The 27361-nt window shown below is 53.3% G+C and overlaps 1 protein-coding gene and 1 long non-coding RNA gene across 2 annotated transcripts; one reads left to right on the forward strand and one right to left on the reverse strand.

Moving 5' to 3' along the window:
- The first annotated feature begins 1693 nt into the window (after positions 1-1693).
- VSX2 (visual system homeobox 2) lies at positions 1694-25629 on the forward strand. Its single transcript, XM_015144099.2, has 5 exons — positions 1694-2063; positions 3329-3413; positions 7569-7692; positions 22117-22297; positions 23109-25629. Exons 1-5 carry the CDS (start codon positions 1694-1696, stop codon positions 23432-23434), a joined length of 1086 nt encoding a protein of 361 aa, XP_014999585.2. The 3' UTR covers positions 23435-25629.
- On the reverse strand, positions 19475-25603 carry LOC144330369 (uncharacterized). The gene is made up of 3 exons (XR_013396458.1): positions 25486-25603; positions 21653-21753; positions 19475-20331 (listed from the first exon to the last, which is right to left on the reverse strand). It is a non-coding gene; the product is annotated as an uncharacterized LOC144330369 (long non-coding RNA).
- Positions 25630-27361: the final 1732 nt, after the last annotated feature.

Genomic DNA, 27361 nt, shown 5'->3' on the forward strand with positions numbered 1-27361 from the left:
GTACTTAGCAAGCAAGAATTGCTATGCCAACTTTCGGATGTGGAACCAAGCTGCTAATGGAGTTGTAAGGAATAGAGATGACACCATGTAAGGGTCCTGGGACGATGTAGGTGCACAATAGGTATGGCCTTATTATGGGATGCAGAGGCATCCCTTTCCCAGATATCTCCTGCACCATGAGATGCCCCTACCTAATTCCAGCTGCCATATGGGCCAAACCAATGGGGGTGGAGACCCTACTCACAACAGCCCTGCTAGCAAGGCCTAGATTCCACATCCTGTGGTACCTCCCCCCTTACCTCTCAGGCTGTCCCCATGGCAGCCATGAGGGTACCAGACACCTTGGCAGTAGGCTGGGTATGGCTAGGGGGTTTCTTTCCATTTGGGGGTTTGCACCTGACTAGCAAAGAAATCCTGGATGGAATCTTCCCAGCCTGGTTTTCCAATCTCTGCTCAAAGCAACGGACCTTGTCCTTGTCTCTCCATAGGGTACCTTCAATTCAAGGAACATTAAAACTGACCATATGCTAGGAGGAGAGGGGAGCCTTAAGGTCGATAAGATAGTTCCCAGCCCCAAGAAGGTCACAGAAGAGTTAGCTGATGTAGTGGAGTGCAGGGGAAAGCAACTCACCTTTTAATTGCCTCTCACCCCCTTCCTCCTTCCTCTCCCTCCACATCAACAATCCCTTCCTGTTCATTCTGTTTGCTCAATTAACTCTGAAGTATAGCAGGGCCCTTGCCTTGTCTGATTTACTATGGAACCCCTGGCTACTAGCTCAGAGCTAGTAGTTCAGTACATATTAGTTGAATGAATTGGGTGGAAGAATCAAGTCCTCCCATGAAAGTTGGGCAGGCTTCATGCTTACTCTAGGAAGAGGTTTGGATGTCCATGGCTGTTCTCCAAAAGCAGTCATCACCGCTCCTCTTTCCCACCAGGGACCCCTATTTGTGACCCGTTTATCATTCATTCATTGGGCCAATATGTGTTGAGTAGCTCTTCCGAACTCGGCACTGTACTTGTGCTGGGGAAGCAAGCCCTGAACTTTCCCCACCCCCACATCGACCTCTGCACACCTTGGCCTGATCTTTTCCTGGCTTACCACCACACACACTGCCCGGGGCACTTACCTCTCCCTTGTTCCACTGTTTACACAGAGGTGCCATATCCAGGCCGCTCTGATGCTGCCAACCTGCATAGGAGTTGAGGGAAGGAGGTCTCCCAGTCTCTCACCACTGCCCTTAGCCCATCCTCCCACCTGACCTCAGGGACCTGTCCCTGCCAGAATCTGCCCAGAGCCCAAGCCACTCTGTCTCCCGGAACAGCCCTGAACCTGAACATGAACCTGAACCTGAACCTGGTTGTCTCACCTCGGTCCCTGGGGTCCCTGCCCATGGGCATCCTGCAGAACCCACCCGGTGCTCGACCCCCAGCACCCTGGCCCCTCGACACTCCCTGCGGCGGGAGCTGCCAGCTTTTTGGAATTCCTAATCGCTCCTGGCCCCGGTGATTGGCTGCTCAGCTCTGACCCCACTTGGGCTGCCGCCTGGTTGGATAAAAGGGGAATCTCCTTGGGCTCCAGAGCATTAGACACCGGAAGGGGCACCTGGGACCAACTTCGCGAAGCGGGGAGCTCGGCGGGGGGGTGGGGGGAGCTAAAGACCTGCGGCCTCAGCCCCTCCAAAGAACCGGGAGATGACGGGGAAAGCAGGGGAAGCGCTGAGTAAGCCGAAGTCCGAGACAGTGGCCAAGAGTACCTCGGGGGGCGCCCCGGCCAGGTGCACTGGGTTCGGCATCCAGGAGATCCTGGGCTTGAACAAGGAGCCCCCGAGCTCCCACCCGCGGGCTGCGCTCGACGGCCTGGCCCCCGGGCACTTGCTGGCGGCGCGCTCAGTGCTCAGCCCAGCGGGGGTGGGCGGCATGGGGCTTCTGGGGCCCGGGGGACTCCCCGGCTTCTACGCGCAGCCCACCTTCCTGGAAGTGCTGTCCGACCCGCAGAGCGTCCACTTGCAGCCATTGGGCAGAGCATCGGGGCCGCTGGACACCAGCCAGACGGCCAGCTCGGGTAGGTGAGGAGAGGTTGCGCTGCTGCCTGACTGGGGGGCGACGGCCAGGAACCCCGCGCCTTAGGCTCTCGTTTGCTGGACGAGGCCTCCCGGCGGAAAAGTTCCTGCCAGGCCGGGGTCGCCACCCGGCGCCTTGGGCCGACGCACCTGGTGCCGGGTCCCGGGAGGATGCTTCGGTGTCCGCAGAGTTTCCGCCCCAAACGTTTCGGGCGGCCGCGCAGTTCTCCGGTCCCCGCGTCGGGCCGGGTCGGCCACGAGACTCTGTTGAGGCTCCACTGAAAACGGGGTTTAGGGATCCGGAGCCCGTGGTGCAGGGTCCCTGGCCGGGTCGGAGGGTCCCAGGTCCGCGGCTCCACTGCGGGCCCAGCCTCGTGGAGGAGCCTCACTCCCCGAGCCCAGTGCTGTTCCGGCTTTGGCCCCATCCCTGGTGTCCAAAGTTGTCTGTTTCCTTCTCGTTCCCCATTCCCAAACCCCGCGTTGGTCAATTGGGGTTTATTTTTCACCCCCACGAGCTGAGACAACCCGGCCATCACGGTAGCCAAAGCGGCCGCCATCCGCTCCCACGTAAGCGCCTCTATATACCGGAGCCCAGAGACGTGCGGGCTCGGGGACCCTGGGTGACCTCCCCGCCTTCTCCCGGCGCTGCTTTCCGGGCGGTGCGTCGCGGCCTGCTCGACCCTCCGATTCTTGTTTGAGCTTGGCAATTCCCCCGATTTTTCGTTGCGTTTTATTTTGTTTTACTTGAAAAGGCAACGAAAACCGGCGCTTCGCAGGCTCTAGGGCCTTGAGTGGGGAGTCATTGTGCCGCCCTGCGAAAAGGACGGTGCCCGGCAGCCCCCATTCTTCTCGGAGCCCAGCTCCCCACGCCTCGGCTCCGCTCCTCGCTCCTCGGGACCAACTTTCTGGCCCGGGGCACTGGGGCTGGCCGCGTAGGGCAGGGCGCAGCAGGGTCGCGAGCGCTGCCGGGGGTCTCTGCGGCCCCCTAAGGCTACCTCGCTCTCTGTTGTCCCGGTCCCAAGTGTGCTGAGGCCTTTGCCTCTCTTACAACGAAATCTGTTCAAAACCTCCGGATTCGGGCCCCGGCGCGGGAGAGGCCAGCCTGAGCTCAGGCATGGGACGGCCACCGGGGCGCCCGATGGCTTCCTGGGGAGACAGAGCAGGTCCCCGCCGCTCGCGGAGGCGGCCCGGGGTGGGGCCCTCGCGGGTTTCGGGCAACGCCGAGCGCGTCCCCCACTCTGCCGCATGTCACTCGCCCGCTTTTCAGATTCTGAAGATGTTTCCTCCAGCGATCGAAAAATGTCCAAATCTGCTTTAAACCAGACCAAGAAACGGAAGAAGCGGCGACACAGGTGAGGCCCCCGCGGCGCTTTCTGTTACCTCTCCTGCCCGCGCACCCCGCTGCAGTCCACCGTTCCGGGCTCGGGTCTCTCGGACCCTATTTTTGCTGACCCCGGATCTGAGGTCTGAGGCCGTGCCAGGGCGCAGACCACGCGTTGTTTGACGGAATCTGCCCGGGGCCTTGGCGTACGAGCCGTGTGTGCACGATGAGTGGCCGCCGGGAAATCGGCTCGGTTCCGGCTTTCTCCTCCTTGTGCAGGAGAAAGGAAAGGCTCCAACACAGGCCAAACTGAGCCACAGAGGGGGTGGCGGTCCCCCGATCCCCACACCAGTATATTCCGAGAGCCACACAGACCCCGCGGCGGGCAGATTAGCTCCCACCTCCCGCCAGAGCCGGTGCTTTGCCCTCAGCCTCACCCGCCGCCCCCATTTCTATCCCGGCGTCCCTGTCCTCTCTGCCAACTCCCTAAGCTTTCAGCTCCCACCGTTCTCCAAAGCTGGAGCGATCTCTGCACTGACAGGGCATTTTCTTTTGACTTCTGCTCGTTCGTGATTCCCACCGAGTCGCTTCCCTTTCTTGAGCCTCAGTTTCCTCGTCTGTAAAATGGAGTGGGAGGCGATGTAGACTGGACGGTCCCACCAGCCGTAGCTTGAGTAGGGTAGACTGCATCGGGGTACAGACTAGAAAGGGTTTTTTTGTTTTTGTTTTTGTTTTGTCTTTAAATGGAAATTACTTGCACAAAGTTAAAACTCAATAGATGCCGACAGGTATATCTTGAAAAGTAACCTACCCTTCTCCCCACCCCCGCCCTCATTCCTTTCCGCACCAGTCTCACTGCTACCAGTTCCTTGGGTATTATTTGTAAGGTGGTTTTCAAGGAAATGAAGGAGGGAGAACCAAAAATCTGCCTGCCTTTCTGCGGGTGCCGCTCGCAGGTGCTACCCCGGCGGCGCTCACCTCGGAGCTGTTTCCCCGCACCCCACTCCGTCCCCATCAGGTGGGGCTGCCGCAGGCTCTGCGCTCTTTTCGAGACATTTCTCCACTAGGGCGTTCTCGGGCACTCCTCCGACCCACATCCTTTTCTCCCACCCCAATTTGTTCTCAGCCTCTTTGCACCCTCTCTCTCTGCGCTTTTCTATGCTTCGTTCTTCCTTGGCCGTGGGAAACTCATCGTTGATCCCCCAACTCCCGACTCACCACCTTTTAAAACGGCCTATCCTGACCCCTCAGGCCCCAATAGGTTTTGGCTTGAATGCAGGTGAACTTGGTTCTCCGGACCTCGGTTTATTCTTTTTTTCCGGCAGCTGTTTGCTTTTGTTTAATATTGTTTTATTTTAAAAGGAAAAAGAAAATCTTTTTTGGTCTTGATCTTTTGTCTTTTTTTTTGTTTGTTTGTTTACATTCAATTCATTCAACGAATATTCATTAGAACACTTTTTATGCACCTATCTTACACTGGTCCCAGGGTGGGTAATCCTGTCATCTTCCCCAAGCAGGGGACAGGGATCTTGCAGGGAGGGCAGATCAGAGACCCGCAAAACTGCTCTTGTGCTGGTGCCAGGAGGTGTGGGAGGGGTTCCCATAGCATGGAGAGCCCTGGAAAAGGCAGCCCCAAACCCTGGGTACAGGAATGGGATTTCCGCATCAGGACATCTCACAGTGTGGCACTTAGAGCTGGGTGACCCGTAGCGCAAAGTCCATGTTTAAGGTCTCTGACCATCTGTTTTCACCTGTCACTCTCTTCGCCAGGAACACCTTTGGGGGCTTTGGTGGGTTTTCTTGGGGGCAGAACAGCAACTCAGCAACACCAGGGTATTAACTGCCTAGGGTTTCTATATCTGGCGCATGAAGGGAGAAGGTTATTGGAGAGAGGAGAATGGCTACTGATTTCAAGTCCTTTTTTTAATTAGGAAAAAATACATTTTACTCGAGCTTCTGTCATTTGGGGATTTAGGGTAAGAGACCCTGGAATCTGGTGATGAGAGATGGTCTCGTTTTTATCTCCCAGAAACAAACCAGACTTAAAAGCGTTTTTTTTTTTGGGGGGGGGGGGGTGGGGACAAAGTAGCCACAGTGACAGTCTCTCGGATTTTGCTCTTTCACTCTACTGGGAAAGCTCAGCTCCTCTTCAGACTGGACACAACAGGAGCCTGAAGGGTCTGGGGTTCTGCATAAACCAGGAACACAGGCTGGGTCACATTATGGGGGAAGTGTGTCAGCTCTGAGGCATGAATTCGGGAAAGTTTGGGAGATTTGAGTTTTTGTTTTGTTTTTGAAGAGAGACTTTCCCAAGTAGAGACACCCTGGGACTTGAATGGTTCTACATGACCTATAATCGGCTCTCCTCTTTGACTGCCTTTGTGCCTCAGTTTCCCTGGTTTTGGAAAGGACTTGCATTTTTTGATTGTTTATTTTGGCGCTCTGTCCATGAGACCTTCAGCAGATGGCAGAAGCGAAAAAGCAGCAGATCTTGAAAATTCTCAAGAATTAACTATGTGTGTGCATAAGCATTTCACATCACCGCCCCCCACCCCCAGAGAATAGGAGAAACGATTTAGAATCAAACCAGCCATTTTCTGTAAAGAGCACAATCTTTCTTCCCTGAATTTTCCCCCGAGATATTAAAGTGGACACCAGCACAAGGAGTGTGTGAAGTTCAAATTTGAACTTTTGGGTTGTGTTAGATGAGGGCGACGGCACAGCAGTGAGGGATTCTACACCCCTGTGCTGGCGCCAGGGTCTGACCCCAGGGGGCCAGGCAAGGGCTGGTCCATTTCTACCAGTTCAGTTTGTGGACGCTGGACTATATTGCCTGTTGGCTTGTTAATGAGGTTTCAGGATAAAGATCGCCCAAAACCTGGTGAAATTAAGGTCTGAAAAGAGAAGAGCTTGTGTCCAGAAGTAGGTGTTTAGTGGTTTATTCAAGAAAGGGGACCTATGAATCCCTTAATGTTGGAGGCAAAATTTTATGGGTTGGGGCATATTTATTTGCCCATTTTCCTAGGATGAGAGAATGTAGCTTTTACCAGATTCTTTTTTTTTTTTTTTTTTTTTTTTTTTTTTTTTTTTTTGAGACGGAGTCTCGCTCTGTTGCCCAGGCTGGAGTGCAGTGGCACGATCTCGGCTCACTGCAAGCTCCGCCTCCCGGGTTCACGCCATTCTCCTGCCTCAGCCTCCCGAGTAGCTGGGACTACAGGCGCCCACAACCGCGCCCGGCTAATTTTTTGTATTTTTAGTAGAGACGGGGTTTCACCGTGGTCTCGATCTCCTGACCTTGTGATCCGCCCGCCTCGGCCTCCCAAAGTGCTAGGATTACAGGCGTGAGCCACCGCGCCCGGCCTTTACCAGATTCTTAAAGCAGTTTATAACACAAAATAGATCAATATGAACTGCTCTGTGGGGGGGGGGCAACTGTGCCTGTGGGTGCTCAGGGTGGCCCGAATGGAACCCCCTCCAGGTGAGTGGCTGAGTTTGGAAGTATGGGATGATTGGAAGGTGGTCCTTCCCTTCCCAGCACAGAACAGGACGGGAAAAGGCTCTGGGCGGTGCTGGGAAGCTAGCAGGTCTGGGTAGTGTCGAGGAAGGGCAGGGGAGGAGGAAGGGGCGCTGGGGTGAGTTGAGGGAGTAGGAGATTCAGTTCTCAGCTGTATAAACACTGAGGTTGAGGCTGCATTTGACCTTCTGGTGAATCTTCTAACTTTGAAAGGCATTTAAAAATTCATCTCTAGTGACTGTGAGAGGGGCCCGGGAAGCTGGTCTGTATGGAGCTGGGCTATTTAGTAATCTGGTAAGCCGTCTTCTCTGTGCTTGGGAGGAAGAGGGGCTTTCTGCTTTTCTAGAATGTCCTTCTTAACAGCCTTTCCCCCAGAGCACCTCCAGAAAGATTCCCAGTGTGAAATGTCATTGAGGGCTGGAATAACGTCCACCCCCCAAACACAGGAAACGTAGTGTGAGCCCTCAGCCTTGAATAAGACGAGTCCAGAGGGTTAAACTATGAGAGAGAGAGAGAGAGAGAGAGAGAGAGAGAATTTGTGTCCTATTGTGCTGAGCCAGCCTGGGGGGTTTGGAGTCTGCCCAGGAAGCACAGAGGAAGGTGGTTCCGTCCTCTCTGAGACAGGTTCTTTTAGTTTCTGGTGTCCTGAGAGTTCGGTTTTGCTCCCCTCAGGACAATCTTTACCTCCTACCAGCTAGAGGAGCTGGAGAAGGCATTCAGCGAGGCCCACTACCCAGACGTCTATGCCCGGGAGATGCTGGCCATGAAAACGGAGCTACCAGAAGACAGGATACAGGTAACAGCCCTGAGTCCCTCTCCCCTCCACTCTCCCCTCTCTCGGTGACATCTACCACTACAGGGTTCCAGATGCCCATGACCCCGCCTCCCAGTCCCACTGTGGGCATGTGCTTGCCTGTGATCATGTTCTCAGCCTATTTAAGCTGACCACCTGCCACGTGAGATGGGTGCTGTCGGGGGATGAGAGGCACCCAGTTGTGGCCTGGCTGTTGTTCCAGACTATAGGCTTCCCAGGGAGTATGTCAGACAGACCCTGCAGGGGTGTGGGGATGAGAGATGGAATACTGGAGGGGCCCCCGGTCCTGGACAGGGTCTCTGTTGAGGCGGAGGTCCCCTTGGTACAGCTAAATGTCTGTTCCAAGGCCAGAGGGGGCTCCAGGCCTCTGGGTGGCTGTGAAGAGGAAAGTGGCTTCTAGTCCTGACCCCAGTCTGTTTCCCTCCTCTCTGCTCCCCTCCCCATGATGAGAGTGTTACCCCTTCTCTTCCTGCTCCCCACCACTGCTTCCACCTAAGGCTCTTTCCTCCCACTCACAGCCCAGCAACTGCTGCCCTGACCTGCTGCTCCTTTTCTTCTCCCCAGACTGGCCCAGGATGTGAGCTGGGGCAGGGCCCTGCAGGTGGCTCACTAAGCCCTCCTCCTCTCCTGGGCAGTTTTGTGGCGTAACCAGCCACTGGTCTGGGCATGTGGTAGGCATGGGGCATCCACTTAGCAGCAGCAGGACCTTGGCAAGTCCAGAGTCCCCTACCTGGGCAGGAGTAGGGCTGTGGAATCATTTCTCTGGGAGAGGATGGAGTCTGGGCAGGGCCTGTATGAGGCAGAAGGAGTGGGGCAGGAGGAACATTTCCAGAAGATTTGGGGTTGTCTTAGCTGATGCTCAACCTTCAGTGAAAGCTGCTCCCATCGCCTGAGCGGTCCAGAGCTAGTTCGCTGTGGAGGCTGGGGTATGTGGGCCAGGGGCTGGTCCTGACTTCCCGGAACTGCTCTGCTCTGCGTCTCCTCCCATCTAGGTCCCTTGTGTCTCCAGGTGTGATATGTGCCTGGGAGGCGGGGGTAGCTGAGTAAGGTGTGTGAGTTGCTCTGTACTCTCTCACTGGAGGACCAGAGAATGTGAAATGAGGCTGTGAGGCCTTCCTCTCCCCTGGAAATCTATTTGGAATTTCAGCCGATGGTTTTAGACATTGACACTAACAATAAGCTCAATTATTCATAAGCAGATTATGTTTGGTGCATTATCCATGGTGGCCTGGACCCATTACCCTCCACCCAATTGGGTTCTAGTGAGGTAAGCCGGGCATTGACATTGAATTGTGTGTGTGCACGTGCGTGCGCGTGTGTGTAACTCAAGCCTTACCCTTCATGGCAGTAACCCCTGCCTGGCCTTCATTAGCATAAAGTTGGCCATTCCAGGTGGCTGCGGCAGGAAGGAGCAATGACAAATCCCCGCTGTTGGCAGGCCCCACATTTGCAGTATTGAACAGAATGAAGGAATAGCTTGTCTCTTGCAGTGGGTTGCCCTAAAATCTGCTTGGTAGATTAGGCAGGGGAGGGCGGATGAGGTGTTTGAAACCTGCTGAGCTCAGGATTTGGGGGCAGGCTCTCCCTCAGCTGTAACTGCATTGCTACAAATGCCCCAACAGGCACATTTAACTTCACAGGGCTTTGTTAAGTTGCTTGGGGGTTGCCTATACGGTGGTATCTGAGGGCAGCAGAACCAGCACGAAGGAGCTTGGGGTGTGGGATGAGGAGAGTTCATCGCCCTGGGACTGTGAGGACCGGCTCTGCAATACGTGGATATCGGAGAAATGAGGGAAGAGTCTCAGAGCCTTTGAGCACCACAGGCCTGAATGCTACCCCCAGAAGCTGTCTGTGAGTTGTCAAGTCGTCTTGCCCCAGCTCAGTAAAGTGGCCTGGGAAAGATCTTGGTGTGCATCAACAGCAGTCACAGTGATCGTTTCCAGAGGAGTTTCCATGTGCCAGGTGTTCTCCTGAATTCACGACGTGCACAGGACAGGCAGGGCGGTACAGTGGTTAGGGTCACTGACTCTGGGGCCAGACTGCCTGGGCTCCTGGCCGGGCTTCACCTCCCAGAGCCCCTCAGTCTTCATCTGTACAATGGGGGTGACAGTGGCACCTGCCTCTTGTGCGGAGGCAATAAGCCATATGTGTGCAGTGTTCAGCGCAGTGCCTGGCACGTGCCCCCGGCTCACTCGGTGTCAGATTTCATCTTATTAAATCCTGGTGACAATCAGGAGCTGAAGACCATGAATTTCCTCTGAGAACTGAGGCAACTGAGTCACAGCCACTTGCCCAGGCCCCATAGCTAGTAAGTGGGAGACACAAGACTCAAACCTAGCTCTGAATCGAAAGCCCACAGAGGCACTGCCCGACTCTTCTGTTTGAAGTCTTTGCTTTGACTTGAAGCTCAGGGAGCAGAGGTGATTTGAAGTCAGGCAGGGGACCTGTATCACAGTAAAGATAATCAATGTTTATTGAGTACCAGGCACTGTTCTTAAAAAAAAAAAAAAAAAAAAAAAAAAAAAGGCCCAAAACTTACTTGTATAACAAAATTATTTTTGTTTTGTTTTGTTTTGTTTTGTTTTTTGAGACGGAGTCTCGCTCTGTCACCCGGGCTGGAGTGCAGTAGCCGGATCTCAGCTCACTGCAAGCTCCGCCTCCCGGGTTTATGCCATTCTCCTGCCTCAGCCTCCCGAGTAGCTGGGACTACAGGCGCCCGCCACCTCCTCCGGCTAGATTTTTTTGTATTTTTTAGTAGAGACAGGGTTTCACCATGTTAGCCAGGATGGTCTCGATCTCCTGACCGCGTGATCCGCCCGTCTCGGCCTCCCAAAGTGCTGGGATTACAGGCTTGAGCCACCGCGCCCGGCCAACAAAATTATTTTTGAATGGGCAAATTCTGTACATGAGTTCAAGAGGGTGAAAAGCAAGTCCTCCCCTCCCTCTACTAGCAGCCCACCCGTGTCTTTCATTTCCTCACAGAGCTAGTTCATGTATATTCAGCAGAGTCCTCAGAACACCTATGAGCTAGGGGCTATTATTCCCATTTGACAGATGGGGAACCTGAGGCACAGACAGAGGCCAGAGTTGAGTCCCTTTAGACTCCAAAACGCTTGCTTCTCTACCTTGCCTTCCCTCCCCATCATTTCCCCTCCACGTGTTGGCGGCCACTCCTAAGCCAGACCCTCCCAGCCCAGCTTTGGGTCAGAAGACTCTGCAGATGAGCTGAGCCAGAAAGGGGAAGTTATTAATGGCTCCAAGTCTGGAGTTAGAAATTCTCGGCCACGCAGTGGCTCAGGCTAGCACTTTGGGAAGCCAAGTTGGGAGGATTTCTTGAGCCCAGCAGTTTGAGACCAGGCTAAGCCAAAAAAAAACGAGATCCTGTCTTGGAAGAAAAGAAAAAGAAATTCCTGGCCAGGTGCAGGGGCTCATGTCTGTAATCGCAGCCTTTTGGGAGGCTGAGGTGGAAGAATTCCTTGAATCCAGGAGTTTGAGCCCAGCCTGGACAACACAGTGAAATCCCCATCTCTACAAAAAAAATTTTAAAAAGTAGCCAAGCGTGGTGATGTACGCCTGTGGTCCCAGCTACTCAAGAGGCTGAGATGGGAGGACCACTTGAGCCCAAGAGGTAGACGCTACAGTGAGCCGTGATCGCACCACGGCACTCTAGCCTGGGTGACAGAGTGAGACTCCGTCTCAAAAACAAACAAACAAACAAACACACAAAAGCAGAAAGAAATTATCAAGGTGGAGTGGAAAGGTTATTGAACTGGAGATCAGGAACCCGGATTTTAGCTCCAACTCTGACATCTGGTGTGGCAGAGGCTAGGCCACTTCCCATCTGTGAGCCTCAGTTTCCCCGTCTGTAGAAGAAAGAGGTGAGATCCCTTCCAGGGAGGTGCCTCCTGAGGATTCCCCCGCCACAAGCCCCTGGGCTGCCATTGGTGGAATGGAAGTGCAGGGCAGGTGAAGTTTAACAGGCCCAGATGGACCGCTGGGGCATACACCCCTGCCAGGCCAACCCAGGAAACCCCTGCATGTCTGAGGTCTGATGAGAACCTGTGGTGTGGACATGGAAAGACAGACACACCTACTTCCAGTCTTTGTTTCACCGCCAGCAAGCCAAACTCTGAGTCTGAAATTACTCATTTGTAAGATAATAATATTTTTCCATAATGCTAACTTAGTAAAAATCGTGTTATTGCTGGCATTTATTAAGTACTCACCATTGTCCCAGATATTAAGTGCTTTCCATGCCTCATTTCTTCTCTTTTTCTCTGTCTCTCTTTTTTTTTATACAGAGTCTCACTGTGTCACCCAGTCTGGAGTGCAGTGGTGTGATCTTGGCTCACTGAAACCTCCGCCTCCCAGGCTCAAGCAATTTTCCTGCCTCAGTCTCTTGAATAGCTGGGATTACAGGTGCCCGCCACAACGTCTGGCTAATTTTTGTAGTTTTAGAGAGAAGGATTTTTGCCATGTTGGCCAGGCTGGTCTCGAACTCCTGACCTCAAATGATCCATCCACCTCAGCCTCCCAAAGCTCTGGGATTACAGGTGTAAACCACCGTGCCCGGGCTGCCTCATTTCATTTAATCCTTAACAGACAAATTAGTTAGATGTCATTCCTACACCCTTTTCTAGATGAAGAAACTGAGGGGCCGAGAGGTAAAGTAAGACTGGGATTCAAACCCAGTACTCAGCTACTATGACATGAGATCCTGTGAGATAGACATGCATGCCTGTCTATACAAACTGTACTAATGCAAAGAATGGTGATGACAAACCAGTCCCAGCAGAAACGCATGGCGATTTCCTCTGCCTTTGTGTTTGGAGGGTAAACATGTCCTCACTCCACATCTCTCTGGGCTGGAGGTGGAGGATATGGTGCAGTGTTGGGGAAAGAAAAGCTTCTACGTCTCCACGTCAGACTCAGGCACATGGTATTCTACGTGTCTTAAATAAATAAATAAAAAGCTGGTGCCTGTGATCCCAGCACTTTGGGAAGCTAAGGTGGGAGGATCACTTGAGGCCAGGAGTTCCAGACCAGCCTGGGCAACATGGCGAAACCTTGTCTCCACAAAAAATACAAAAATTAGGAGGTGTGGTGACACATGCTGGTCCCAGCTACTTGGGAGGCTGAGGTAGGAGGATTGCTTGAGTCCAGGAGGTCAAGGCTACAGTGAGCTGTGATCGTGCTACTGCACCTCGGCCTGGGTGACAGAGCAAAATCCTGTTTCCAAAAAAATTTTGTCTTTTAATGCTAGGATATGGCATTCTGAAAGTCCCTGCCAGCTATCAGCCCTGGGAAAGCGCAGGTGGGTTTCCAGACTGACTTAATTTCCTCTGTGGGGTCACTTGTTACTAGAATTATAAGGGCAGGCTACATATATATTCACATGTTTACTCTATTTTTTTTCCCTAAGATGTGCTTGTTATAAAATGCAAACGTTATGGAGCTATGAATGTTCGAAGTGAGCAGAGACTACATGTCACCCCTCTTAGAAGTCTCGTTTATGTTGAAGGCTGAGGTTTAGATTCTCTGCCCAGCACTGTGTGACTTTGCCTCTTTTAAAGTGGCCCCTGCCTAAGGTATCAGGGGGTCATATTCCAGAAGAAGATGGGTGCCTGAGTAGGGAAGGGTTTGCATGGATCTCATCTCAGGATGGTTATTAGAATCACCAGGGCAGATTTTTTTTTTTTTTTTTTCTCGGCTCATTGCAACCTCCGCCTTCTGGGTTCAAGCAATTCTCCTGCCCCAGTCTCCTAAGTAGCGGGGACTACAGGTGCACACCACCACGCCTGGCTAATTTTTGTGTTTTTAGTAGAGACAGGGTTTCACCGTGTTGGCCAAGATGATCTCAATCTCTTGACCTCATGATCCGCCCTCCTCGGCCTCCCAAAGTGCTGAGATTACAGGCATGAGCCACCAAGCCGGGCTTCAGGACAGATTTTTAAAACGCCCAGGGGCTCCCCCTGTGAACACCCAGCAATTCCGATTTAATTGGTTTAAAATCAAACATCTTCGGCAGGGTGGGGTGGCTCATGCCCGTAATCCCAGCACTTTGGGAGGCCGAGGCAAGTGGATCACTTGAGGCCAGGAGTTCAAGACCAGCCCGACCAACATGATGAAACCCCCATCTCTATTAAAAACACAAAATTAGGCCAGGTATGGTGGCTCACGCCTGTAATCCCAGCACTTTGAGAGGCTGAGGTGGGCAGATCACCTGAGGTCAGGAGTTCAAGACCAGCCTGGCCAATATGGTGAAACCCCATCTCTACTAAAAATACAAAAATTAGCCGGGCATGATGGCGGATGCCTGTAATCCCAGCTACTCAGGAGGCTGAGGCGGGAGAATAGCTTGAACCCGAGAGGCGGAGGTTGTAGTGAGCTGAGATCATGCCATTGCACTCCAGCCTGGGTAACGAAACTCTGTCTCAAAAAAAAAAAATCATACATCTTCATGTTGCCATATGTATGCTTTTAAATCTCCCTAGGTGATTCTGTGTGCAGTGAATGTAAACACACTGGATTGGAGGCTCGGGAGAGGGGTGTTTCTGTTCTGAGTGGGTTAATATGAGTGGAAGAAAGTGGCGTTATGGGTGGCAGGGGGTTGGGGTGAGGAAGGAAATGGCCTGTTAGTGCTCAGGCAGGAGGCTGTCTGGAAATGTGGTCGGAGCTGCCCCCTAGTGGGCAACAGAGGCTGCAGCAAGACTCCGCTTTTCTGAGCCTTAGGCTGGGCTGCACAGAGCGTAAGGCTGCACAGAGCGCGCTGAAACAAACCGTGGCTGAAGTGCTGAGTGGGTGCAGAGTGTGAAGCCCTTAAGTTACGCCAGCGATGATCCCAAATTCATCAGCTTCCAGCCAGAGGGGAAGAAAGAGACTGGGTGAATGTGATGGACGCTCACCCACAGCATGGCCGACAAAGCCGGGCCTGATGGCATGTGACAAGATTGCAGGGCAGGGCCTGGGGTAGCGAGGAGACCAGAATGTGCAAAGGGTATCTGTCATGCACAATATCTCCTTTAGGAGGTATTTAGGAGGGCGATCCTGGAAGGACTGCAGAGGGTCTCCTGGGAGAGGATTGAGGGACAGAACCCTGGGCATGTTATCTGGTGGCGATGCCAGGGCGGGAGCTTGCAGGACAGCAGCTATGTGATGATGCAGAGACAAGAGGAGGCGTGAGGCGTGGCCTCGGCTGTTCCTGCTGATTGCACACGTAGAGAAAGAGCTGACAGGGTTGCCTGGCCTGCTAGCTGTGCCTTTGCATCCACTGGGCAAGAAGTCCTTCCCTGGGCCCAGTCCACCCTTGGAGGCACAGGCACGTTCTGCGCCGGCTGTGGAGGCACCCGCCAGACAGCTGTGGACAGCCACAGATTTCCACACAAACTGGGCTTTCTTTTTATTTTTCTTTTTTCTTTTTTTTTTGAGATGGAGTCTCCCTCTGTCGCCCAAGCTGGAGTGCAGTGGCATGATCTCGGCTCACAACAACCTCTGCCTCCCGGGTTCAAGTGATTCTCCTTCCTCAGCCTCCCGAGTAGCTGGGACTACAGGCACACGCCACCATGCTCAGCTAATTTTTGTACTTTTAGTAGAGACAGGGTTCCACCATGTTGGCCAGGGTGGTCTTGATCGCTTGACCTTGTGATCCGCCCGCCTCGGCCTCCAAAAGTGCTAGGATTACAGGCGTTAGCCACTGCGCCTGGTCATCCTGAGCTTTCTGATTGCTGCTGGAGTATCGCTGCTGATAACTCTGAGGAGAAATGTATCAACAAACCTAGGCTTGGCCAGGCGTGGTGACTCACACCTGTAATCCCATCACTTTGGGAGGCCCAGGAGGGCAGATCACCTTGAGGTCAGGAGTTCGAGACCAACCTGGTCAACATGGTGAAAACCCTGTCTCTACTAAAAAGACAAAAATAAGCTGGGCGTGGTGGCGGGTGCCTGTAATCCCAGCTACTTAGCAGGCTGAGGCAGGAGAATTGCTTGAACCTGGGAGGCAGAGGTTGCAGTGAGCCGGGATCGCACCACTGTATCCCAGCCTGGGTGGCAGAGCAAGACTCCATCTCAAAAAAAAAGGAAAAAAGAAACCCAGGGTCATTCCCAAACTGAAAGGTCCTCCCAACTCACTTTGTCCTGGGACTCCAAATCTGGTGGCCCTGGGTGTCACTTTGGGCCCCTTTTCAGGCCCCTGGCACCCTGACTGAAGTATAAGGCAGGGCTCTGGTCCTCGCTGGCACCTTGACACACGGTCTCCTGAAGAGTCTGGGACCAGACTCCCGTGTGAGAGGAGCAGTGCCTTCTAGAAAGTGAGCAGTCAGGAAAGTGAGTAAGAGAGGGATCAAAGGAATATTTTGGGTTTGTCAGAACCAACAGTCCACGTAGAAAAAGGAGCGTAAATGCTGAGAGGAAATATCAAAGGTGGGAGATAAAATGACATGGTTTCATGTGAATGGTATCCTAGAACATTTGCTAGAAAGCAAAGCTTGTTGCACATCTGTCCACAGAATTCATCAAGCATTAGGCCAGTGTGTTTCAGCTCTTACTATGTGGCAGGCATTTCCCACATACAGTTTAATTTTCACCAGAAACCTGCAGAGAGGTGGTGTCACAGGACAGGTGACACCTTAATGGGAAGCTCAGAAAGGTTAAGAAATGCACTCGACCGGGCGCGGCGGCTCACGCCTGTAATCCCAGCACTTTGAGAGGCCAAGGCTGACTGATCGCCTGAGGTCGGGAGCTCAAAACCAGCCTGGCCAACATGGTGAAACCCCGTCTCTACTAAAACTACAAAGTTAGCTGGGCATGGTGGCAGACACCTGTAGTCCCAGCTACTTGGGAGGCTGAGGCAGGAGAATCACTTGAACCTGGGAGGTGGGTGGAAGTTGTGGTGAGCTGAGATCGCGCCATTGCACTCCAGCCTGGGCAACAAGAGCAAAACTCCATCAAAAAAAAAAAAAAAAAAGAAAGGGAGGGAGGGAGGGAGGGAGGGAGGAAGGAAGGAAGGAAGGAAGGAAGGAAGGAAGGAAGGAAGGAAGGAAGGAAGGAGGGAAAAGAAGAAATGCACTCATAGCCACAAAGGCACCTAGAGGCAGAGCAGAAATCCCCAGCCTAGGGCTTCGAGCTGCTGCGCCACAGTTCACTCCTGGTGAGTATGGGCGCTGTGTGGGTGTTCCCCTGTACTGGAGCCTTAAGGGCTTGGGATATATTAGAAACGTGGGGAGAGGCCGGGCACAGGGGCTCATGCCGGTAATTCCAGCACTTTGGGAGGCCAAGGTGGGCAGATCACACGAGGTCAGGAGTTCTAGACCAGCCTGGCCAACATGGTGAAACCCTGACTCTACTAAAAATACAAAAAATTAGCTGGGCGTGGTGGTGGGTGCCTGTAATCCCAGCTACTTGGGAGGCTGAGGCAGGAGAATCACTTGAACCCAGGAGGCGGAGGTTGCAGTGAGCCGAGATGATGCCAGTATACTCCAGCCTGGGCGACAGAACAAGACTCTGTCTCAAATTAAAAAAAAAAAAAAAGAAAGAAAAAAAAAGAAATGTGAGAAGAGTTTCAAGGACACTGGTGTTTAGCTCTCCAAATGCCTAAGGGGGAACTAGAGGCTATCTGTATTGAATATACAGCCAAAGGTTGGGTCTGTCTTCCCCTCCTCCTGGATTGTTGTTATTATTATTTGTCAGTCCAGCCTTGAAGGGCATGTGAAGGAGGCCAGAGGGGCAGGTAATGCCATAGATTAACTTGCCTTCCGGGCAGGCTTCCATTTATTTTCAGTGCCTCTACCAAAAACTGACACTTATTGAACACCTTCTGTATGACAAGCACTGATTTTAGGCACTCACTTATTTCATGTAATCCTCCAAACAACCCTGAAAAGTGGATATTCTTATCTTTCATTTGGAGACTGAGACTGAGAGAAGTCAAGTAACTTGCCCAAAGTCACACAGCAATTTTTCAGAGCTGGGAATTCCAGGTCAGGACTGGCTGGCCTCAATGCTTCTTGTAAATATTTCAGTTCTATATACAGGCTGGTGGCTTCCAGGCAGGGAATAGAAAGGGACATATACAGAGCGGTTAGGGTTAATTCTAATTCCTTGTTCACTTCCCTCCAAGGCACCATTGCCACAGCATCCTTGCCAACTGTCTTAGAAAGAAATTGTTTTGGCCGTCCAGGTTTCCTCCATAAATTGGAGCAGCATCTGGTCGTCACAGAGAGCTAGGCATTCCAGGAGCCCATAAGTGAGGGTCTGGATGACTTCTGGTTTGAGCGACCAGCTGGCACCGGCTCCCCTGGGAGAGTGTCTGTGGGCAAAGTCTGATCTACGGATCAGCCAGATATTCATTTGCCCAAATCAGGAGACCCAGGAAAACGGTTCTGTTTATAGGCCCCAGAGATGATCTGAATCCCGAGTCTGCACCCCCTTCTTTAGTATCCTAAAAATGCTGTTTCCATCTGAGAACCTGCCCCATCTCAAGCATGGGTATTTGTGGAACTCCTGGGGAAGCCAGGGCAGTGCACCTTGCCAGGTATCCACACTGGGTGGGTGGGGGCATCTCTGTTTTTTTATATTCCACAATGCCTTCTCCAGAATCCCTAAGTCCAAATTGCACTGAAAACAGAACAATCTTTTATAAATTTGGCATCAAAACTCAGTGATGGCAAAAACCGGACCAGACCTTACGGAATTTATTTATTGTTCTTAGTGTGAACATGTACATAAATGCTTTGCTGAGAAATGGAAGCTGATGGGTTTGATCATGAGGTGCTGCTGCTGCAGGACATTATGTTACTGTGGTTTATGCATCACATCTTTTTTCTTAAATCCAAAACATTCTCCAGTCTGGTTGTACAGATACCAGTTGAGGGGTTGTGGCCTTGTTTTATTAGGTTGGTGCAAAAGTCATTGCGGTTTTTACCATTGAAAGTAATTACTTTCGGCCAAGCACAGTGGCTCACACCTGTAATCCCAACACTTTGGGAGGCCGAGGTGGGTGGATCACCTGAGGTCAGGAGTTCGAGACCACCCTGACCAAAAACGTGAAACCCTGTCCATACTAAAAATACAAAAATTAGCCGGGAGTGGTGGCAGGCATCTGTAGTCCCAGCTACTCTGGAGGCTGAGACAGGAGAATTGTTTGAACCCGGGAGGTGGAGACTGCAGTGAGCCGAGATCACACCACTGCACTCCAGCCTGGGTGACAGAGCGAGACTCTGTCTCAAAAAAAAAAAAAAAAAAAAAGAAAGTAATTACTTTAAATGGCAAAAACCGCAATGACTTTTTGCACCAGCCTAATATAATGCACTGCATTCAAGCAGGACAGACTGTCTCCCGACCAGGAAGTAGGTGGCTTCTTATATTCATGAACCAAACCTCTCCAGTCCTCTGTGGTCACACTTGGTGTCTGGAATTCCATCACCAGGGGATTCATTCTTTGCTGTCTTCTCTGAGAGGTGGATAAAACCGGGAGTCATACTTTTTTTTTTTTTTTTTGAGACAGAGTCTCACTCTCTTGCCCAGGCTGGAGTGCAGTGGTACGATCTCGGCTCACTGCAACCTCCATCTCCCGGGTTCAAGCGATTCTCCCGCTTTAGCCTCCTGAGTAGCTGGGATTACAGGTGTGCGCCACCATGCCCGGCTAATTTTTGTATCTTTAGTAGAGATGGGGTTTCGCCATGTTGGCCAGGCTGGTCTCGAACTCCTGACTTCAGGTGATCCACCTGCCTCGGCCTTCCAAAGTGCTGGGATTACAGGCGTGAGCCACTGCGCCAGGCCGGGAATCATACTTATATGTGGATTAGTCCTTTCAGATTTTTCCTCTGTGGGAGAAAGCAGCTTGCAGCAAGCAGGTATGCTAAGGGGAGGGTGATGGGGCAGGACTGAGGCCTCAGACAAACCGCAGGCCCCGGGTAGGACAGCTGGTCGGGCACACATCCTGCAGCACAGGCCCGCAGCACTGGGGAGATCTACACTCGGCATGGAGCCAGGCCGGGACGCAGGCCCAAGTTAGCCCAGCTGGCATTGCGCCCCTCTCCCTTCAGGGCACGGAGGACAGCCATTTAGCGGCCTTCGAATTACACAAACCTTTTCCTTGGCGGTGGTCTCCCAGGGCGGTCAGGTCTGGAGCAGGCAGAGGCCTTGCACCTGCGCTTCCCAGTCCCCCAGTTCTGCGCGGGAACTGCAGGTGCCAAACACGGTGGCAGCAAAAGTGCTGCCCGAATAGGGACGGCGCCACTCGGGGTGGGAGAGGCCGGGGGCATCTAAGGCCGTGTCGCTCCCATGTTTAGAGGCTCCCAGTTATTTACAAATGAAGAAAGGCCAGAGGGCACGCGTTTGGGTCAACTTAAAGGTGCGCGTGCCCAGGGCAGACAGTGTTCTGTGACCTCCGTGGGGGATGCGAGGCGGGCGGGCCGCAGCGCCCCCTGCCGGGGGTGGCCGGCCTCGCTCCGCCACAGACTCCGGGCCGCCGGCGCTCACTCCGCCACCTGGCGGCGATGGCGGGAACCGCAGGAGCGCGCTGATCCCCGAGCCCCGCCGGCCCCAGCTCGGGCTCCCCAGGCAGCGAAGGGTTAAGCTGTCAGCGGTGCGATGTTAAACAGGTGTCAAAGGCGCCCCATATATCTGCAGATTGAAATCAAATTCTTTGCCGTATAAAAAGATAAATTACCCAGGCGCTGCCGCGCGTCCCACTCATCACGCCAGCGCCAGACGGCAAGCAATTTTTTTTTTTAATGTGCTAACGACCTAATCAAGCAATCAAGTCGGAGGAGATTGCAGCGTGACCCGGGCAGCCATCTGCCGCCGAGCCCGCATGCATTTCCGCGCCGCGCGGGGCGGGGACCGCGAGGGGCTGTCGGGGGGAAGGGGGAAAATCCTAAACAAATTAACACCCAATTTTCCCCGTCTAATTAGTTAAATGAGAAGAGTTGGGGGTCCCCGGGGGAGCGGGGGCGCTCGCGGCGAGGCGAGCGCTGCCTCCCCAGCATTAATTAGTGCGGGTCAATGCCGCGGCTCCCAGGAGAGCAGCCGCTTTAATTTCCCGTGATATTTCAGTGCCTGAGGCCCATCGATTCAAACTGAAATTAACTTATTTTTCAATCAGCCCAGGGCTGCCCCTGGGGCTGACTCTTCTTTTGCCGCCTCCTGAATAGAGCTGGAGCAATTTTTCATTAAAAGCTGGTACCTCGGCCGCGGGGGAGGGGGCCCGGAGGGAAGGGCGGGGCCGGCCCAGACCCAGGCAAGGAAATCGGGAGGAATGAACAGATTTCCCGAGCCCACCTCGGTCCTCCCCCTCGCCGCCCCACTCCCTCCACTTCCTTGGGGCGACTCGCTGTCTCCGGGGTCAGAGCCTTTACGGGCTGTGAGGGGCGAGAAGGGACCGGCCAGGCTTGGGGCCCACCAGTTCCTTAAGAGCCTGGACCTCCTTGGCGGACAATGCAAGGAGCTCTTGGCTCTGTCAGCTGCGGGAAATCTCCGGAAAGCTTCTTTGGGGGACCAAGAAATCTTCCCTCCCTAAACCTGGCAGGGATTCTGGGATCTCTTCCCAGAATGGGCTAGAGTGCTGCAGACACCCCAGGGTACCCCACTGTCATTCAGACCCTGCACCAATCAGCTTTGGGGCCAGAGACACATTCGCTAGTGCTTCCTCCGCCCCCACTCCATCCCAGATCCCTCCTCCCATTTGCTCCTCAACCCTGGAGAATGTCTTCATCCCTGGCCCATCGCCCCCAGATACCATTCAGAGTTAGGCCCGGAGCTGTGGGGAGCAGGTACCTGGAGGGCACATGTGGCTTGGCAGAGCTTAGCTGGGACAGGGCAGAGGAGGGAGGCTGACCCAGGCCTCCCAGGGGAGTCTCCCTCCCTGACTTCCCAGCCTCCCTGATACCTGGGTGAAGTGCCCCTAAGACTGTCCCCTGCCCTTTGTCCCTGATCCCCCACTCACCCGCAGCCCTCCTGGATGGTTCTGGCTCTGGGCTTCTGGCAGAGAGGAAACCCTGAGCCAGAGACACTGCTAGTCCAGTGCTGGGAGAGGAATTTGTCCCTCTGCAAATCAGAAAAAAAGATTTATATGCTGGAGGTGTGAACACATGCAAGAGAACCATCACTGGCTGAGCAGTCTTCTCATCTGCAAACAGCCGACGACACTGGGTCCTGTGCACCTGTAAGACTCTGTCCGGGAGGCATCCACACCCCATCTCCCTAGAACTACCCATAGTATTCTTATAAGACTGATGTCCTCCTTCTGAATACTCTCTGAGCCTGGAGGAACCCAGGGGGCACCAGGGAGTGGGCGAGCTTAGGTTAAGGACGCCCTGCTGGAGAAACCTTCACTCCAGGCCTACAAGGGGTAAGGGCCTTGGGCCCAGCACTTAGAACAAGCCTCTGACCTGTTCTGTGCACCTGCAGGTCTGGTTCCAGAACCGCAGAGCCAAGTGGAGGAAGCGGGAGAAGTGCTGGGGCCGGAGCAGTGTCATGGCGGAGTACGGGCTCTACGGGGCCATGGTGCGGCACTCCATCCCCCTGCCCGAGTCCATCCTCAAGTCTGCCAAGGATGGCATCATGGACTCCTGTGCCCCGTGGCTACTGGGTAAGAGCCCGCACCCTCCTTGGGGCCCTGCCCCTGCGGTGAGGAGAGCGGGCTCCTTGGAGAAGGGGACAGAGTCTTGAGGCAGGGGGACTTGGGCCACAGCAGCCTAGCAGGAGAGAAGCTCTTCGAAGCAAACCTCTTGTTCTACTTTGGGGGACTCAGAGCACGGTGGGCCTGGGGCCTGGTATCTGTCACTTGCACTGGGTGCCAAGAACTCTCATCATGAAGGAGTCCCTAACTGTGGATTATTTTGTCCCGTGAGAAAGGTGTGGCTGTTGCCCTGGGGTCTGTACCCTCCTCTCCCCTCGTCCAGAGTTGGGTTTATGGTGAACAAAACAGCTTTCCTTGGGGGTTGAGAGGACCCCTATGTCCCTCTGGATGCCATTCTGCTTTGCCCAAAGGACTCTGTCCCCCAAATCTCTCTACTTGCTGTCTTCCCCACCTGCCAACTTCCCCACCTGCCCTCTGGGCCTGTATCTGAGAACAGCACCAGCTTCTCTTGGGGTTCTAAGATCTGGAATCCCATGGGGGAGGGACAGGGGAGCATGTGCTGTGGCCTGGAAGGGACAGAACAGGCCACCTGAGGCCCAGGTGCCCAGGGCCTTGGCAGGGGGAGGTCCTCCACAGGACTGGCGACCCATCTCCCTGTTCCCTGACCCTGGCCCAGCCCTGGGACTTGTGTGACTGCGGTGTGGGAAGTAAGGCTTTCTGCTCGTCCTTAATTCTGGCCTCTCTCTATCTTTGCCGTTTTCAGTTCAAGATGGCTTTCCCAGGCGCTTTTCTAAACCCGAATACCAACAATTCTTTTTAGGGATGCACAAAAAGTCGCTGGAGGCAGCAGCCGAGTCGGGGAGGAAGCCCGAGGGGGAACGCCAGGCCCTGCCCAAGCTTGACAAGATGGAGCAGGAGGAGCGGGGCCCCGACGCTCAGGCGGCCATCTCCCAGGAGGAACTGAGGGAGAACAGCATTGCGGCGCTCCGGGCCAAAGCTCAGGAGCACAGCACCAAAGTGCTGGGGACTGTGTCTGGGCCAGACAGCCTGGCCCGGAGTACGGAGAAGCCAGAGGAGGAAGAGGCCATGGATGAAGACAGGCCGGCGGAGAGGCTCAGTCCACCGCAGCTGGAGGACATGGCTTAGGTCAAGGCGCACTCAGATGCCGGAGCCCCAAGACTCTACTCTCCTGGGAGCCTGTGGTGCTGGGAGGTGCTCTCTGAGGCAAGGCCCAGGCCTGGCCTCTGCCATCCTCCCTGTCCCCCACAGGTCCTCCATCACCCCTGGTGGCTGCAGGCACCGCTGGGTTCTGACTCTGGACCATGCTGAGACATCCCTCATCTAGTTTTGACCTCTCCAGCATCCCAGCCTCAGAAGCCTTCTTGCTGCCCACAACGTCCCCTCAAGCCCCTTTTCTCTCAATCCCTTTGCAGCGCTCACTGATTTTGGCCACCCTTCGCTCTCTGTTCTCTTGCTTTGAAGAGCCTCCTTCCCAGCTCTACATTCCGCTCTGCCCATGCCTAAAGCCCACTGCTGCAAATGCATCGTGCATTGCCTGCCACGGCTGTGACACAGACGGAGGACTGGAACTGCAGCTCCAGCATCCTGAGCACCCCAGTCCTCAGCAAAAATCTTCTCCCAACTCAGCCTGTTCCTTCCTGCAGACCTGGCTGGGCCTGGGCGTCTGCAGTGTGAAGACACTGTGCAGGCCCAGCCTCTGCCCCACCCGTCAGTGGAGTCTAGATGGCAGGCTACATTTGGGAAGTCTCAGCCTGGGCCCCTCAGCCACCCTTGGTCTCATGCCCTGCCATAGTCACCCTTAGGAACCCACCCTCTCCACACCCAACCTGTCCCACTGGCTCATCCCAGCACAAGCACCTACATGGCATGTGGCAATGTACGCTGTGTGCCATGAGTCCATGTCCTATGCCTCACAAATGCTGTGGCTCACTGCACTGTGCAGGAGTCCAAACCTTCTACCCTGGGTCCTCGGGCCCCTGAGCCTGAGTCCTGAAGCATCTCGACTCTCATGATATGCTGCCTGTGACCTTGACTTGCTGTGAAGGCACCCTTCCCCCACAGCTCCTTGTGAACTATGAGTTTGCATGTGCCCTGCTTTGAACAACCCAATCTGGCTGGTAAATGACATCTAGGAAGGCACAGGCCTGGCCTCAACTAAGCAGCAAAGCCTGGAGTCGGCCTGGGGCTATGCATATGCATTAAAGGCCTGCTGGAGAAACCTTCACTCCAGATAGACAGGGGGCTAAGGGCCTAGGGCTGAGCACCTCTCAGAGAAAGCCTTTGACCTGTTAAGAAGGATAGGAAAAAGGCTGGAAGGAAAGGAAAGCAAGGCAGAAAGCCAGGAGTAAGCCCAAGATAAGCTGCAGGACACACGCTTTCATGCCATTGTATGCCAGGAAGCACGTCCACTAGACTAAAACACTGTAACATGATGGAATAAGGAGCTGGGGCTTCTTTCTGCTGGCTGATGGGTGGACCTGTTAGTACAGTGACCTCTCTGGCCTGGCCTTTTACATTCGCATGAGCAATGGGAGCATACAGCTCTGTTGACCTGCCCAATCCAGATTCCCAGGCCAGGCTCCCGACCCCATCCACCCATCCACCACCCCACCCACCTTTGCAGGGAATACCTCGTTAGAGAAAGGCCTGAGTGTGTGTTGCAACTTTAATTCCACATTAAAAGTTGATTTATTCTTCATTCTATTATGGAGCTTCCCTCCCCCAACCCCAGTTCTTCTTGTCTTTGTCCCTGTTGGTTTGAAGTGTTAGACTATAGCCCCTGGTGTGTAAATATTGTACATAGAGTGAGAAGAAAGAAACTTGATATTGAGGTGTTTGAAATATGAAACTGTAATAACTTCTAGGTATTCGAAACCTGTGATTTCTGTGCCATTTTCTGTAAAGATACAAGTAAGAATAAAATTGACTTTAAAATAGCAGGGGAGGAATCCAGGAGTCCACTGTGGGTGGGGAATGGTTTGTGTTCCGTGTGTATGGGTGGCATAAAAAGTAAATCTACAGCTGGGCATGATGGCTCATACCTATAATCTCTGCACTTTGGGAGGCCAAGGTGGGCAGATCACTTGAGGTCAGGAGTTCGAGACCAGCCTGGCTAACATGGCGATGCCCTGTGTCTAGTAAAAATATAAAAATTAGCCAGGGGTGGTGGCACACACCTGTAATCCCAGCTACTCAGGACGCTGAGGCAGGAGGATCGCTTGAACCCAGGAGGTGAAGGTTGCAGTGAGCTGAGATCATGCCATTGCACTCCAACCTGGGCAACAGAGCAAGACCCTGTCTCAAAAAGAAAAAAAAAAAAAGGTAAATCTACAAGTTGATTTTTAGGTCAAAAATACTGGGTTCCTTTTTTTAAAAATTATGCTAATTGTAGGAGTACAAGTGGCCTACGTCTCTCCCCAGAGCTGATACCATACCACCCTTCAATGACATTCATCACCATGACATGGGATCGGCCTCCATGTTCGACACAACCTAAATGTCCCAATGATCCATAGTTCTTACCTCTGACTCCCTCCTACTCCCCACACAGTAGTTGGCATTTGCCTCTTTCCTTTGGTACTGATTTACTGGTAACTCTGTTTCCTACCACCCTCTGCGGAAGCCTACAGCCCACCTTGGCCCCCAAGAGAACTCCCTTCCTTTTGTGCACACCTGTGCCCTTCCACATCTTACCCTCAACCTAAACAACAACAAACGAAAAAGGTAACAGTATCTGGAATTGAAAGCCAGGCAGATGATGCTAAATCCTTGCCAAAGGGAAGGAGAGTCAACAAGAGAAACAGCTCGAGGAAGACCACATGAAACTGTCTGCAGACGGCTGTGACCCACTGACTTGATGATGTGCTGGATGGAATTACGAGATGAGAGAGTAGGGTGAGCAGATGAGACAGGCTGTATTCGAGCTTTGGGCTCAAGGAATCTCGTAAGATTGTTTCAGATTGGCTTAGATGTGAACTCCCTCGTGGATGAGGTTTCTGGCAGCCCATCAGCAAAGGAGAATGACAGGAGGTCAGCAGTCTTAATACCCTGGATTGGACCCAGATGTGGTCCTCGCAGACCAGGACCCTGAGGGGCACACGTAGGAAATCTCCAGCTCCTGTGTGGGGACGGGAAACAGCCATGAGCCCGGCTTCAAGTCCTGCCATGCCAGGCTGCTCCCAGGCCTTCCCCGTCATGTCAGCCCCTGCAGGATTCATCCTCGGTCTAGGAATGCCTTTCTCTCACCCTGTCCTCCATCAACCCTCCAGGAAGTAAACCACCTGTCATCCTTCCAGTCCTCTCCCCTCCAAAGCCCTCCTGGCCTTCCAATAAGAGTGTATTTATTTACTGATTTATTTCTTTTTGAGACAGGGTCTTGCTGTTGTTGCTCAGGCTGGAGTGCAGTGGTGTGATCACGGCTCACTGCAGCCTTGAGCTCTCAGATCAAGGTGCCCTCCCATCTCAGCCTCCTGAGGAGCTGGGACTGCAGGTGTGCATCATGCTGGCTAATTTTTAGTAGAGATGAGGTCTCACTATGTTGTCCAGGCTGGTCCTGAACTCCTGGGCTTAAGCAGTCCTCCCATTTCAGCCTCCCAAAGTGCTGGGATTACAGGAATGAGCCACTGTGCCTGGCCAGCAATAGTTTGTAACTTCTGTTCTCTGACATCACTTGGGACAATCCTGATTATGGCATTTTCCACATTGCGTTGTAATTTTTTTTTTTTTTTTTTTGAGATGGAGTCTCACTCTGTCGCCCAGGCTGGAGTGCAGTGGCACAATTTCGGCTCACGGCAACCTCCGCCTCCCAGGTTCAAGGGATTCTCCTGCCTTAGCCTCCTGAGTAGCTGGGAGTATAGGCGCATGCCACCACACTGGGCTAATTTTTGTATTTTTAGTAGAGACGGGGTTTCACCATGTTGATCAGGCTGATCTCGAACTCCTGACCTCGTGATCCTCCTGCCTCAGCCTCCCAAAGTGCTGGGATTATGTAGTTTTTTTATTTACAAGTCTATCTTTCCCATAAGACTGATTTCTTCAAGACTGGGGCTACAT

The sequence above is a fragment of the Macaca mulatta genome, chromosome 7 (genome assembly GCF_049350105.2).
Source record: "Macaca mulatta isolate MMU2019108-1 chromosome 7, T2T-MMU8v2.0, whole genome shotgun sequence".
Lineage (NCBI taxonomy): Eukaryota > Metazoa > Chordata > Mammalia > Primates > Cercopithecidae > Macaca > Macaca mulatta.

Coding starts and splice junctions, on each gene's coding strand:
- VSX2 (XM_015144099.2), top strand. CDS start 1,694: ATGACGGGGAAAGCAGGGGAAGCGCTGAGTAAGCCGAAGTCCGAGACA. Junction 3,414..7,568: donor CGGAAGAAGCGGCGACACAG/GTGAGGCCCCCG, acceptor TGCTCCCCTCAG/GACAATCTTTACCTCCTACC. Junction 7,693..22,116: donor TACCAGAAGACAGGATACAG/GTAACAGCCCTG, acceptor GTGCACCTGCAG/GTCTGGTTCCAGAACCGCAG.